This window comes from Cebidichthys violaceus, unplaced genomic scaffold (assembly GCF_023349555.1).
Source record: "Cebidichthys violaceus isolate CVI_PGR_0920_01 unplaced genomic scaffold, fCebVio1.0.p SCAF_1, whole genome shotgun sequence".
NCBI classification, from domain to species: domain Eukaryota; kingdom Metazoa; phylum Chordata; class Actinopteri; order Perciformes; family Stichaeidae; genus Cebidichthys; species Cebidichthys violaceus.
The window spans coordinates 16,351,163-16,366,479 of NW_027176262.1; the positions used below are offsets into that span (position 1 = coordinate 16,351,163).

Here is a 15,317-nt window from a genome sequence, read left to right on the forward strand (position 1 = left end):
TAATAGATGTTTTATGCTGCATTAAGGCTCTAAATCCTGTATGTAGAACTTTAATATATTCATAAACTTAGATACTCTTTCCAACATAGACGATAAATAGCTTGGAGATTTATAATCAGTTTCACACATAAACATAAAAATGATAAAGCTGAACTATAAACATCCAAACCATCTTAGAATTGATTGAATTCCTCACCTCAGCATCTGTCATTTTAAGTTGCTTGTCCCTTTATATGCTCTTCTTTTTAATTCACAAGCATTTTCAGCATTTCTTCTGATGTCAATTGTACGACTTCAATTCCTCAAAGCAAAACAGACACTTCAGATCATTTTTTTGAAAAATAGAAATGAATTCAGCTATCATGTGCATGTGTCACGGACATGCATACAAATGCACTTCATCCCTCCGCCACCACAGGAAGAACATCAGTGGGCTGTTTATGGGCCGGGCCAGCGGGGCCACGGTGTTGTCTGGCTCCATCGCTGGTCTGGAGGGCAGCTCCCAGCTTGCCCTGCGACGAGCCACCAGCATGAGGAAGACCTTCACCACAGGTGTGGCCGCCGTCAAGAAGAAGAGCCTGTGTATCCAGGTCAAACTTCAGGTGGTAAGTGGAGCAAACAGGGATTCAAACTTGTACTTCATTCATCAAAAGCCCTACTAGTCAGCTCAACAGTAAACTTTGTTTACAGTGTTAAATGGTGAAATTATTGAAATGATAAAAAGGACGGACTGGGACAGCTCTCCAATGTGACTTATTAATATTTCCACAAAGACGTTTTGGGCACGACGCCCTTTCTCTAAATTATTTTGATTTCATTAAGTACAATTTCCTTTGTTAAGGAGAATTAAATGAAACAGTGTAGGTAATGTAACACCACAAGCTGCCTCGATGCAGGTTTAGAGTTTCCTCAAAATGCACCTAGAATGACCTGGATTCTTCCATCCACCCGAGGCCCTGCTGGTGGTGCATCATCCAGCTCCACCAGTCCACACACTTCTTAGCTTACTGTTTTGATGTTTTAAAAAATCAACTCTGTGCACACTTGGGTTTTAATACCTGAACATTTGTGAGGAGGTTTTGTGATTTTAGTTCTGGGTATTCAGATACTGAATATTTGCTGGGTATGGCTTATCCATATTAAATACTGATTCCTAGTCACTGTTGTAAACCATGTCAACATAGTTTGTACACTGTCTAGATTAAAACAATCCCATTTTGTCTCCACCTGTGCTAAAGAATGTTTGAAGAATGATTTGAATTTGTCCTCATAGCTGACATCCTAAGCTTTGACGTTGGACTCAATATCAGGAGAGAAAACCTTCAACTGCTGCTTCCCTTACTTTTATCCACGGAAATCTCAAATGTTCATGTGTCATATACTATAAGTATAACAGAATATGCCATTTTAGAAATAGTTTGTAAGCATTTAAAGAGGTTCTGTATTCCACTAAGGACATCTTAACTGCATTTTTAAAGCCCCTGCTCACCACTAGTCCACACACAGGTCTTTGTATTTATGTTGTGGACTACATTTATTGACATTTCTTTACCCTTCTGATGGTTTTGTTGTACCTGAACATGCTAACTATGACAAAGTCACACAAATGTCTAATAGGATAAAATAATGAAGTGATGACACTTTGGACAGACACAGATGTGAACTGTAATTTGACCATTTGTCGGTAATTGTAGTCAAGAAGAAAGAACATGAAGCTGTTGTTCTCTCACCAAGCAGAAGCTGATATCTGAGCCCCCTCCTCTCTGTCTTTAGGATGCTCTCATTGATATGGTGCGTCGTTCCAGGGTTCACTTCGTCCACTGCCTGCTGCCCAAAGCAGAGGCAGTGGGTGGTGGAGGTGAGCCCCGTGTGACGCATGGAGAGAGCCCGGACTCGGGCCTCATGACTTTGGACGTGAGCCTCCTGAGAGCTCAGCTCCGAGGCTCCAAGCTGCTGGATGCACTGCGCATCTACAGGCAAGGTAATAAAGTACTTCAGAAAACTTTAATATGAATGAAATAAGCACTCCATCTATTTTACATGAAAATTATGAGTTAACTGAGGAGTACTACTTATTCTATGAAAACATAGTTTTCATGTCAGAGAAAATAATGATGTCATAGTGATGTCAGTTATCTGGGATAGGATCTGTGTTTATGGTATACAATACAAAATATATTCATCTTTACAGTAAGGTCTAATGAATAGATGTTTTATGTTGCATGATGGGAAATATAGGATCTGATGAGTCTTGTAACTTGGCAAATACTAGAAGTGTGGGCTGACTGAAATGGAACTGCTGAGTATCTGTTGGTAACTTTCTTTATTCTGGACTCTTATGACTTGTGGGGGCTCAATATTTGGCTCGGTTTTATTCAGTTTGTATCTGCCTACCTTTTGCTGTTGTATAGGTCATTTCAACCGTTGCTATGCTGATGACACACAGTTTTATGTGTCATCTAATCCTGAAAGTCTGCCATCAAAAACTGGATTCTGTTTGACTTCTTACAATTCTTATAAATTGAAGTATCACTCCCCATCTTTGATTGGATTGTCTTTCTGATCTTTCCACACCTTATCACACATGTATTATGTGTACACCTCTGAATCGTGTTGTTGTGGCAATGAAAAGGTGATATAGAAATAAAACTTACTGTCTTACTCAGCGTTAAAAGTCAGAATAGTAGGACCTCTGTTAGTTTGATTTTGACTATCGTCTCTTACGAATCTCCCAACTTTATAGAAGTATAATACTAAATCACTGCGGTGAACTTCACAGGATCAGTGTTGTGACATAAAGGATAGTGGCCTATGTTCTGAAAGGGTTAGAGTAGAGTTCTGGTGTATTCTAACAGAGAACATTAACTTTGATCTCAGATCTACTGTCTGATACAGAAGTTATAGTAATCTAATCATTTTAATCCAGTGAAGAATTTAACTTCCTGAAAGCATTCTGATAACCTGACCCATTGCTGAGGACAAATGAAATCTTCATTCAAAAGTGTAAACTTTTATATCGTTCTAACAGTTCATGCTTCTCTAAAAGCTTGAGCTCATTTCCACCATTACCACATTTTTTTGCTATTAAGTTTGTTGAAGTGATTTTTTTTTTGGTTGTATGTTTTCTAAAAATAATAGTTGACCATTGACACATTGTTGGCTCTCCTCGTGCTGCAGACGCTCCTCTAACATCAGTGTTTGATGTTTCTGTGCTGTCCTCTCTGGTCTGCTCTCTCCCTGCCTCCAGGGTACCCAGACCACATGGTGTTTTCTGAGTTCCGCAGGCGCTTTGATGTCCTGGCACCACATCTGACCAAGAAGCATGGCCGCCACTACATTGTCACAGATGAGAAGAGGGTGAGTGTTTGGCTGTGTGGCTGGATAGTGACTGTTCATATGATGGAAAGTAAGATGTTAAAAGGCTTTACACACAAGTATGATTTGGTTGTTGTCATGGATTTGAATGGATAAGGTTTTTTATTTATTCTATTTTTAATAATAATTTAGTCAACAAAAAGACTAAAACCAACAAAGTGCTAGTCAGTCCCTATACCTTGTCAGTGGCTCTGAGCTCTTTCTTTCCTCCCTAAAACAGCTGGTCACTGTAGTTTTTATCAAATCTTACCCAAACAGGATATTTTGGACTATTTACAGCAGTGGATTAATCCACATTTGGTGCTCTGGTAAGTATTTGGGGCATATGTGGGAAGGGAAGGTAGTATGGCAAAAATGTATTAAGATGTTTTTCAGGCAATTCTTATTCATGTTAGTTTACTGACAGTGAAACCCACTAATTTTGCCCTGGTAGGTAACAAAACACCACACCAACTTATGTTCACAAATGAACACTATTAAGTTGGTTTAAGGTTCCTTTAAATATCGATCAGATACTTTTCTTAATATTTATCAGTTACTTTTTGAAATCCACTTGAACCACATCCACATCCATTTGATCCACTGCACAGCACTTGAATTTCAAAATAAAATGTGTCACTTTTATAGCTGGTTTGCCTGTTACTCCTTTTATTTTCCTGTTGCAAAACAGAGAACACCAGGAGCAAGTAACAGGAGCTGAGCTTTCATTCAAACACGTTTTACCAAATGAATCAGAGCATACCAGTTAATTTTTCTTTTAATATATTTTTTATTCCAATGTGTTCATGCTATATTTCTATTTACAGCAACAGACACTCACAGAAGAATATTCCAATAAAATTCCCACAAAATTAGAAAGATGAAAACAATGCAACAAATTGAACAAACACATAAAGAAATCGAACATGAAAAGAAATTTAAGCAAATGGTCGATCGTGCACAGCTTGTCTGTATATTACTGAGGTGAGTGATTTGTAGTTATTTTAAAACTTGCACCATTCAGTGTGAATCATCCAAGCAGTTACTTTGCAGGAGGTACGTGAATGACTGTTCTGTTAGTGTTAATCTGCCCATAGAAGCAGAGCGTGTTGTTTTAGCAGCTGAGAGCTGAACAAAGTTTTTAGTTTATTTTTTTTTCCAAAACACACCATTTGAAAAATAAATGGTTATTTTGACTTTTTTTTTTAAATCTGTGAAGATCAATAATAATGATAAATTATGTAAAATCTTGTCTGAATAGGATTCTGAAAACACCATTTTCTTGGCAGTTTGTTCTCACTGAAAACACTAACAATGCATGAGGACATTAAATCCAGGTCAAAGGTTTTTAGTAAAACATAGTTTCAAAGGTGAGCTCACGGTGTGACACAGTGTATGTTGATTTTGATGATGAATTACATTTCTTGGGAAATGTTCTCAGTTGGTTAAAATAGCATTAATGTATTCCTGTAATAATTAGGAAGTTAATATTCATGAAAACGGTCAGATTTAAAGAGGTCAACTTACTGGCCATGGCTAATATTTCTTAGCCTGTAAAAACAATGTCTTCTGTGGCTTTGTTCTCCAATAATAAACATAACCGTGATGATGTCAGATTGGTAGAAGGTTGAAACTCTAAAGTCTGGAGATTCAGTATTTCTCAGCTTGCCCTCTACATTCTAATCTCCCTGTGTGAACAGAATCCCTTTATTCCTCCCGCTCTCCTCTCCGCTGTCCTCTTCCTGTTCCAAGAGCGCTCTTGTGTGTAATTAATTATGATTGCACAGGCTGGCAGCATACGGCTACTGTACTGATTAATTACCGGCAGTGGAAGAGCTCTGTCTTTCCTTCTCTCTCTCTCTCTCTCTCTCTCTCTCTCTCTCTCTCTCTCTCTCTCTCTCTCTCTCTATCCCCTCCTATTCCCTTGTCTATTTCCACTTTTTTTTCTTGTCTCATTATCTTTCCATTCCTTTGTATAGGAGGCAGAACAGTTTAGAAACATCCGTGAGTATATGATTAATGCCTTCTCTACATTCTGCTCAGGCAGTTTATAGCAGCCTCGCACAAAGGTGCGATTAGCCTTTATGAGTGGGAGGTGGGGCTGCTGGAGGAAAAACATCTCTACATTAAGGCCCTCTGCACCTGCTGTACAAAAGTATTTTGTCTTAGAAGGTAAAGAATGGGCTTTTTTCAGGTTTTTTGTGACTCTAAACACCTGATTTGCTGAATTTCTGCCTGTTTGTGCATTTCGGTTAACAGTGGAGTGCACAAAGTACATTGAAATGAATAGCAGAGAACAGAGAAGATTTAACTGGATTCATTAAGCAGATCAGTGAAATCAAGCTCTCCTCTCTTTAGCACAACACAACACTGGCAGTAAAGTGGCTCACGAGATTGGAGATGAGCTTAGAGAGGACAGCCCAGTCAGAAAGAACTAATGGTAGCCAGTGCTCTGGGAAATGGGGACCCAACAGTGGAGAAGAAAGAAAGCAAGGGAGATGGATGAAAGGAGGCGGTCTGAGACGGAGGAGGGCGTATAATTGGAGGAATAATATGAAAGAATTGGTTTTCAGAGAAAGAGAATTTTGGTAAGCTGAGCCCGTCTGAGAGAACCCTGTCTTTCTGCTGCTGACGGCCCAGTTCTGTCAGTTCCTCTTAATAGAGTGTGATGTAGCCATGATGTTAGCCGCCAGATGGTGTACCTGCCAAGAGCTTTTCAGACCAACCAGGCAAACAGCAGAGAGGAAATCCACCACGTTTTTGTCCCTTAGAGGCTCAAGCCTCTGTGGAACCTGACATGTAAAGTTCCATAAGTAGTTTTATTAAGTCTTACTGTTATAAAACCTTGAACAGAGTGAGATATCTCAACAACAGACTCACAGGAGACGGTAAAATACTGCACAAAAAACCAAAGCAGCAGAGATGAGATATCCAGACTTGTATTAGTCGTAGAGCTCAGACACATCTCATTAATCTACTTGACAGTGTTTGTGAGATTCTACCTTTAAAATGCCCAACTTTGAGAGGAGATGATTTGCCACCTAATCAACTCATGCAGACAACAAACAATAGACATAATATTCACAGTACACAACAAATAGAAAACACAGTACAAGGAATTGATAACACCATAAAAAGCTATTTGAGACATGATAAACAGCAGAAAGGTGCTACATCTATAAACCACATTTAAAATTGAGCGTTCAAAAATCTGCCTGCTGCTGGAACAAAAGAGCTTCTGAGTCGCTCAGTAGAACACTTGGTGGCTCACTGAATGAGCTTCTGAGTTCGTCAAAAACAGTGTGATGGATTGCTTTCAAAATACACAAGCGTTTCTCCTGTTGGCAGGGACAAAGGGGCTTGATTGTGTCCGTCTGTCTGCTGACTGCTTGTTCTGCTGTTTGCAGGCAGTGGAGGAGCTGCTGGAGTCCTTGGAGCTGGAGAAGAGCAGCTACCACATGGGGCTGAGCAGGGTGAGTGGAGTCACAAGCATGCACACTTTACATTCCATTCTTCATGTGAGGGCTGCTTCCATAACGCTGCCGATGCTCTAATGAACAGCAGAGTGAAGCCTTCATTTGAAAGGCTTCTTACTATAAGTATATTTTGTATCATATGGTCTTAAGACATCTCCCTGTTTTCTGTACTGTTTTGCTTGTCATGTTCTGTTGATACTGTTTTTCTGATGGCATTACAATCGTATCTACTTTGCCTTCTGTGTTAAGATACGGTCAGTGAAACTCCCTGCACAGATTCGTATGTCTGTACATCTATAAATAAATACATTTAATATTGATAATAACATTTTTTTTACACAAGGACATACTGAGATCAATACATCAGATCAATTAACTGGTAGTAACTGCCCTCTTGTACAGTCTCTCCTCTCTCACGTGGACTGTCACGTTTATATTTTGTTCCCTCTGCAAAAGCCCCGATGATAGGAGTTCCACCATAACCTACCAGCACCATAAATGACATTCATATCACCACAATAAGAGAAAACCAGACGCACGCCAACACATTTGCACGTTCACTCTAGAACATTGTGATGAAGCATAGAGAAAGACAGAGGCTGAATGCAGCACACAATTCATAACGGGCGACTCAAAGGACATAATACCTCACTTTCATGCTTGGCTTTCAAAATGAAACATGTGCAGGAAGTGTTGAGTATGAACTGAAATTAAGTAGTGAATAAAAATTATTCTAAAGTAGTCTACAGTATTTCTGTTTAACAAAAGAAAGCAGCAGAGTAGTATGCATGACGTTGTAGTACTGATGGAATGTCCATTCCATCTCAATGTTCTTTATTAGAAAGTGGCCTTTTTTTGTTTATGCTGGCAAGTATTTGAATGCTGGTTTTCATTGAGTCTTTTCACTTCCCTGACTTCAACGTCTACCCTAGAAATGCATGCAGGTACAAACTTACAGCTGATAATCCTCCCCTGACAATTTTGCCCTTACATTTACCAATCAGCATCCACACGTCACATCAAATCAGGTTCTAGCTGTGGCAGCTCACACTGACCAAACATTTCTGGCAGTTGCATCTTTTATGTTGCCATCAAGGAGTCTGGGCTTCAAGTCCCAACGTCTTTTCACTCTGTGACACCCTCAATTAGACAATTACAAAGTGTTTTCCATTCTACTCAGCACCCTTTCTAGCATAATGTGTGGTGGGCATGGGGAAGTCGGAGCTGTTTTGTCCCTGTGCGGTGACGAGTCTTCCATTCTCACCTTCAGTAGTCCTGCTGCGTTCTGTTGTTATGGGGAGGAGCGGATCGTTCTGGCTCTCTGTATCTGTGACCCTTGCCAAGCAGCAGTCAGACACCGCCAGACTCCAACTCTTTGAGATAAAAAAAAAGCAGCTAATCACAAGGAAAAAGACAGGCTGATGGTTTTGTTAATTAGATCTGTGAATGTCTGTGGAATAAAGAACAGTGAGCGCCTTGAGCTGTCAATTAGAGAAGTTTCTTGGCAGATATTGCAGAGTTTAACCTTGCCTTAGTGTTGGTGTGTGTCAGTCTATACTTGGCCCGCTACTTCTCCCAAGTTCAGAAAAAAGTTTCAAATCAGAACTTTTTTGTTCCGTGGTGTTGGTAATATTACTAATGTCTGTTGTTTCACGTTAGTTTAACTGGCAGATGAGACACGCACAGGTCCAACCATCCCACACACTGGGCCACTTACTCTATCTAATTATACTGTACCTCATGCAGTGTGGGAATCATTTTGAATAATGAATAAATGAGCTGCATCAAAGTGGAGAATAGCATATGATTAATACACCAGCATGACATTACTTGTGCGTCAGTCCACATCTTCTCCTACAATAGATGCCTGCCAAGTTGGGTTAAGGTTATATGGTGTCCCTTCAGTAGACTTGTGATCTGCTTTACATTGCCGTTAACAGGGTTTGGCAATATTAAAATTCCCCAACTGACGATGTTGCTTTAAGAAAAACAAAATTGTCATCCAAAAAAGGAAAGATAGATTTAAATGCAATTTATTGAAAAAGAATGTTCCATGCTCTTATCTAATGAAATGTTCTGATTCAATACATATTTGTTTGCATTTAGTTTTTGAAAAACTAAATTTTCCCTGCGGTCAAAAACTTTTGCACTCTTCCACATCCACCTTTTATTTAGCTGGAAAGAATAACACAACAGTGTAATACCGTAGCTTTGTTGTGAGAATGATTATCACCCAAAAGGAAAGTGTCACCCATGATGACACATGAAGTGAGGACTGTGCAGGTGGCTGCATCTCCTCCAGGCTGCCAGATGACCCACCTCTCACTGCCAAACTGCCCCTGTGGTTCACTGCCAACTTGTATGTGGCTCTCTGCCTGATATCATTAAAGCATCCCCACACTGACTAAAAGGTCTCCAAGGAGCGCAGCGTTCATGTTACCCAGATGTGTTATCTCATCCCCGGCTGGCTTCACTTCATCTGCCCTTCATCTGCACTTGTTCTTCACTAATCGTCATATATACATCAAAATACCGGCCTTCTTACAAGACCTGGCTGCCAGTTGAAATGTTTAGATATTAGTTCCAGTATGACACTTGAGTCTCCATACTGACGATTTTTTTTGTATGTAAGATGTCTCTGCAAAATGCATTTTTGAGATAAGTTAACAAAGAAGTTGGTGTTTTCAAATGTTAAATGTCTAATAAAAGAATTTGCACAAGAACAAAAGGAAATTGAAAATAAAACATCTAAAATTGCCAATTTTACTTATTTTCACGTATAAGTAATCTGATTGTAGAAAAAGTACAAATGTAACAACATTTGGAGCTGAGGTGGAGCAAGTGAACAGTTTAAAGTTTCTGGGAAACAGCATCACAAACAACGTGACATGGTCATCACTTGTCAACATCTGGGGGAAGAAATTTAAGGAAAGGCCAGATTCCTGTGCCAAGTTCTTGTTAACTTTTACAGAGGAGCAATACAAAGCATCCTGTCTGGAAACATTACAAACTAATCTGAGATGTGTACGGCTCAGGAGAGGAGGCTCTACATCATTGGTACCATCTACTGAGTATCGGTGGTATTGGTGACAAGAGGAGCCTGTGAGGAGCTGAAGGATTTCTAAAGACTAAACCCACCCAGACGCAACCTGTTCACCTGTTCACCTGCTGTCATCTGGAAAGAGATACACAAGTATCAGCTGCTGAACCTCCAGACTTCAGAGCAGCTTCTTTCCTCTAAATCCATCCTCCTCCCTCCACATGCTGTATGATATTTTTTTGATTTTTGTGTTTTTGTAGCAAAATGGGACAACAATCTGCATTTCGTTCCACAATCCTGTTGAACAATCACACTGAATGAACCTTGTAACCTGGTGAACTTATGGCCAAAATGATTATTTGATCAGTATTGAGATCCCGATTATTTGTCATGATTATTCATTGATTTTAGGCACTAGATATTTTGATTGAACTCTTAAATTAAGAGTCCTGTACAAATCTTTGCATGTAAATAGGACTGATCTTTATTCACAGTGCGTCTCCTAGAAACAAAATATAGATACGATTGTTCCAAAACCTTTTACCCGTGATTGAACCCTTGAGAACTTAACTATGCCATGTCCACTGCTGCCGTCTTTAAGAGAGTCCATTGAGAGTCCTTGTTGAGAGGTAGGGCCGGCCCCTCTTCTTTTGAGTAAAGACAGAGCCACTTGCAAACGATTGAGCTGATGAGTCTTCGTATAGCAGTGATTCTGACTGATGGACAAAAAACTAAGTATTGCTTTTTAAAAGAGAACAGATCCATGGATGTCCTCCAAATGGTTCAAAAGCAGCTTTCAGTTTACGTTTGGCATGCCTTGGATAGGTGTTCAAGGCAAGTCTTACAGGAATGGTAAAAGGTTAAATCAACAGAGCACGACTTTTCTTTTACCTAGTGCTACATTCCTGCTCATTAACAAATCTTTGGATCAAAATCTGACTTATAATAAGGTTCTCCTTTACCTGAATTCAGTGTATTTTCTTTTTGCCCTTCTGATTTCTGTTATATTGTAATTTTCTAGTCTGAACTTTAGCCGTAACATTCAGGAACAGTTTTCACAGGCTGCTGCTGCAGGGTGTGTGTGCAGTGGCACGACAGCTCCCCAAACCTGAAGCCAAAACATCTGGATCGCCTCCTGGTGGCTGGCTGGTAGTTTAGGTCGCGCTTGATTTGATATGCGGAGTTTTGTGATCGAAGCACGCATTTAAAACATCAATATCACAGTCCATCATGTTCTTGATGGACTGTGGGAAGCTTTATTAGAAGCCAAAATTGTGATTGCGATTAATATTCAATTTAATAGTGCAGCCCTACTTTCAGTAATTATGTTTTCCATTACTAGGTGAAATCCACTTATCCTGGACAGAAGTGCTAAATATGCACTGATTTAACTTAAAATAGCCCTAAAGGTGCAGATGGAACTGCAACTCTACTCATGTCTCCTACAAGAGAGTCGTTTTACCTTTTCAGAGGTAAAAAATACAAAAAGCAATAACTCAATTTGTCTTGCAGGGAATGACTTTCTCAAAGTGGCAGTGCTCTTCCTACACAGGGCCATCAGCTTCCTCTATGCAGAAACCTTTATGGTGGACATGCTTTAAGCTGAGCCTGGCTTCACCTGCTGCAAACATTCCTTTTGATCTAGAGACTTTTTTTCCAACCGCAGCAAAGGCGAACCTCGCACCTCTGGCTACCAATTTACCACACATTCAGTTACCTCTGGCTCAACTTAGTGCTGCATACCTCTAGTCATTAAACACAACCCTGAGCTCCTGATAGTTGTGATATGAGGTACTCCCACTCACTCTTGCTGCAGAGTGTTGATGTTCACAACATTTCTCATCCCAGCATGTCGAAGAGCAGCAGACGTCTCCTACCAATTCTACACCCTGGTCTCATTACAGAGTAACTACGCCCAAAAGAACGTTTGAGAAGTAAAACTCCCACATACTAGTCGTTTTGTCAACAGTTAATTACACATGTGCTGGTGGAGGCCTTTTCTCTAAAAACTGTGGATGAAAGCAGCCGAAGCCGTTCATTTGCTCATGTGTAAGAGAATGATTGTCTGAGGACACGTTATCAGAGAAAGAAAGACGTGTATGAGAGGAGAGATGCTGTCAGACATCGACGAGAGATCCATCCCTCTTCTGTGGCATTAAACACAACACATGGGCTATTATTATTGATCAATACTAATCTTAATAATCTCCACATCCATCAGTGTCTGTGCTTTTATTGGGGGCTTGCTTCTAGTGGTTTGACAGAATTTCCATGATATGAATTTCCTACCAGTGAAGCGAGTTCTTGCAGGATATGGAAATCCCTCTTTCAGTCTGGTGATTGCAGTCTCTAGTGTGGAGCAGAGCTCGGCTCAGCTATCAGAACGAAATAAAAACGGCCATGAGAAGTTGTCTGAGGCAAAGACGCAAAAAACAATGACAAGTGCCTCTGCAGCAATCTCCCTTGCTGCATGTGACTACGCTGCGTGTGACTACTTTCATCCACGCTGACTAGGAGGAAGGTTTGACTTCAGGCTACAGCACATCACTTTAGTTCAATTCTTCTAAATGGTCATGTTCATGTTTTAATCGTAAATTTCAATGGCCGCTGTGTTTTTAGTGGCCTCCGCTGTCACTGTGGAAAAAACAAATCTTCTGTTTTGTGTGTGTTGACATGAAAAGTGATCGCACGCTCGGTATCTTTGTTCATCCTTCTTTCCATGCCCTTATGAATACATATTCTATGAGTTCAGTCCAAAAGTCCAGATTTCTTGAAAACGATAGACACATTAACAACACAGGACGTACACACTGCTGAGCCCTCGACACCTCTTGGTCTTCTTTTGACACAGTATCTGCGCGGCTTCTCGTCAAAATGAAACTATTTTCAAATTTCAAATTTAGCTTTGCTCTCTGTGACACAAAAACACATGTTAAGGCACTACAGAGCATCTCTCCTGCTTGTTGTTGATCACGCTGGACGGCAGTAAACAAAGCACTCCTCAAGTCTGTGAGGGTCAAGAGTATACTAGTAGTCTAGTATTCGGTGCCGGAGCTGTGAGCATTAGCCTCAGCCTTTGTTTTCTGTGTAAGCCTGCACACCGTCAAGATGCTCCACACTCTTATTCTCACCATCAATGCACGTCAACTTTAAAAAAGCAGCAATTTGATGTCATTCACTTCCTGCATCGGCACATCCTGACTCCTTCTTTCTGCATGTCGTGTTCAGTGTGAGCGTCAAATGGTCTGTGTGTGTTGCACTTAAGAATGGTAGTGTATTACTACAGTAGAGTTTGGAGAAGCAGACAGGGGCACCAGCACAGGAGCAAAGCAATGTACTACTGTGGATGTATTTTAGACACTTAAAACAATCAATGTTGTTTTAACAGTAGATTTAGACTATTTCCATTGCTTTATCTTGCCGTCACACAGCCCTTTCTGACTGCGATCTGAACTGAAAGTGAAACATATCTATGCTCTGTCAAAGTTACTGTTTATTGACTAAAACAGTATAGTTTCACTTTCAGTTTGTTAGAAAATATTCTATATATAGCGTACACTTAAACTGACACAGACACTTTTCTAGGTGGCTAAAATACGTTTTACTGCTTGCTGTTGTTCTTTATGATTTTCTCTTTTGTATATTTACTTACTAATAAAGCAAAAGTATTTTTCATCTGATTACTTGATTAATCGATGGAATAATCGCTAGAATACTAGATTACTGAAATAATCGACAGGTGCAGCCCTATTTCTACGTAACTGAATATTTTTTGCATTTGTACGTGATATCTATGTGTAAAGTCTACTTACCATGTGTCTTAGCTTTGCCTAAACTCTCCCTCTCCTTCTGCAGGTGTTCTTCAGAGCGGGGACTCTGTCCAGACTGGAGGAGCAGCGAGACGTTCAGACCAGGAGGAACATTTCTCTGTTCCAGGCTTCCTGCAGGGGATACCTGTCCAGACAGGCCTTCAAGAAGAGGAAGGTAAGGCTGCTGCGACAGATCTGAAGCCTCTATCATGGAACATCATCGGGCTCCCCGCAGGACTCAGAGGTGTTTTTCATGTCATGTTATATCTAACTACAAAGCAAGGAATCTCTTCTCTTCGTCACGTATCTCGAGAAGCGCTCATCTGATCTACGTCACACTTAGTGGGTGTATTGCTGGGGATCCAACGGAGTGCTTTGTCAAATTTGGTGCAATTTGGACACGCAGCAGCGGGGGGCGGAGCTTCTGGGCTTTTCAGTCCAGCATGTGGTCTGCAGCAGGCAGACAGCGGCTGGGGAGGGACACTCCCAGTCGTTGAGAGGGAGACAGACACAGATGCAGCAGACACACGTGTCCTCATGTGCTCTCACTGGACACATCACACACTCCTACTGCAGTCCACTTCAGTCCTGATGGGAAATCATCCTCTTCTCATGATCAGTCATGTGACAGTGTGTTGGTTGTATTCTACATGTGTCTGGTCCACTCATCCTTGCTGCTTTATTGGCATGGCCATATTCAGATACAGTATTGTCAACGCGCTATATGAATACTGGCATTCATTTACAATACATTCCAAGCACTGTTACAGAGAGGAGAAGTGACTGAGTCTGTCTGCTGCCTGCTGTTGTCACATTTAACACCCTTGACACAGGATGTGAGAGAGTTGATGGACAAGAAGATGGTGGCCTATTGGTGTCAAAGCGAAAAGCAAAAGTGCCTACTTGGCAATATATCAGATTTAAACCAAAGGCTAATAGGAATCTGATTACATTAATGAGGCAAACTGCCAACTTTTGGTATGAAGATGTGCAGTGCTCGGAGCGGTTACAGCAGGAGTGTGCGGGGCAGCAGCTCCAGGTGGAAACCTGCCACCCAGCAGCGAGGAGAGACCAGTCCCACAGGCACTAGACCCACAGGCACTAGACTCACAGACACTAGACCCACAGACACCAGACCCACAGACACTAGACCCACAAACACCAGACCCACAGACACCAGACCCACAGACACTAGACCCACAGACACCAGACCCACAGGCACTAGACCCACAGGCACTAGACTCACAGACACTAGACCCACAGACACCAGACCCACAGACACTAGACCCACAAACACTAGACCCACAGACACCAGACCCACAGACACTAGACCCACAAACACCAGACCCACAGACACCAGACCCACAGACACTAGACCCACAGACACCAGACCCACAGGCACTAGACCCACAGGCACTAGACTCACAGACACTAGACCCACAGACACCAGACCCACAGACACTAGACCCACAAACACCAGACCCACAGACACCAGACCCACAGACACTAGACCCACAGACACCAGACCCACAGACACCAGACCCACAGACACCAGACCCACAGACACCAGACCCACAGACACTAGACCCACAAACACCAGACCCATAGACACCCACAGACACTAGACCAGGGGTATTC

The 15,317-nt window shown here is 41.2% G+C and overlaps 1 protein-coding gene across 9 annotated transcripts in view; it reads left to right on the forward strand.

Annotated features, from left to right (window-relative positions):
• The window catches only part of myo18ab (myosin XVIIIA b), a 133,720-nt gene that overhangs the window by 58,305 nt on the left and 60,098 nt on the right, over nt 1-15,317 (forward strand). For all 9 annotated transcript variants that reach the window (XM_068712575.1, XM_068712585.1, XM_068712601.1 and 6 more), the window contains 5 exons: nt 419-605; nt 1,774-1,981; nt 3,248-3,357; nt 6,762-6,827; nt 13,726-13,854. In XM_068712575.1, coding sequence (XP_068568676.1) covers nt 419-605; nt 1,774-1,981; nt 3,248-3,357; nt 6,762-6,827; nt 13,726-13,854 — 700 coding nt within the window. The remainder of the gene's footprint in view (nt 1-418; nt 606-1,773; nt 1,982-3,247; nt 3,358-6,761; nt 6,828-13,725; nt 13,855-15,317) is intronic.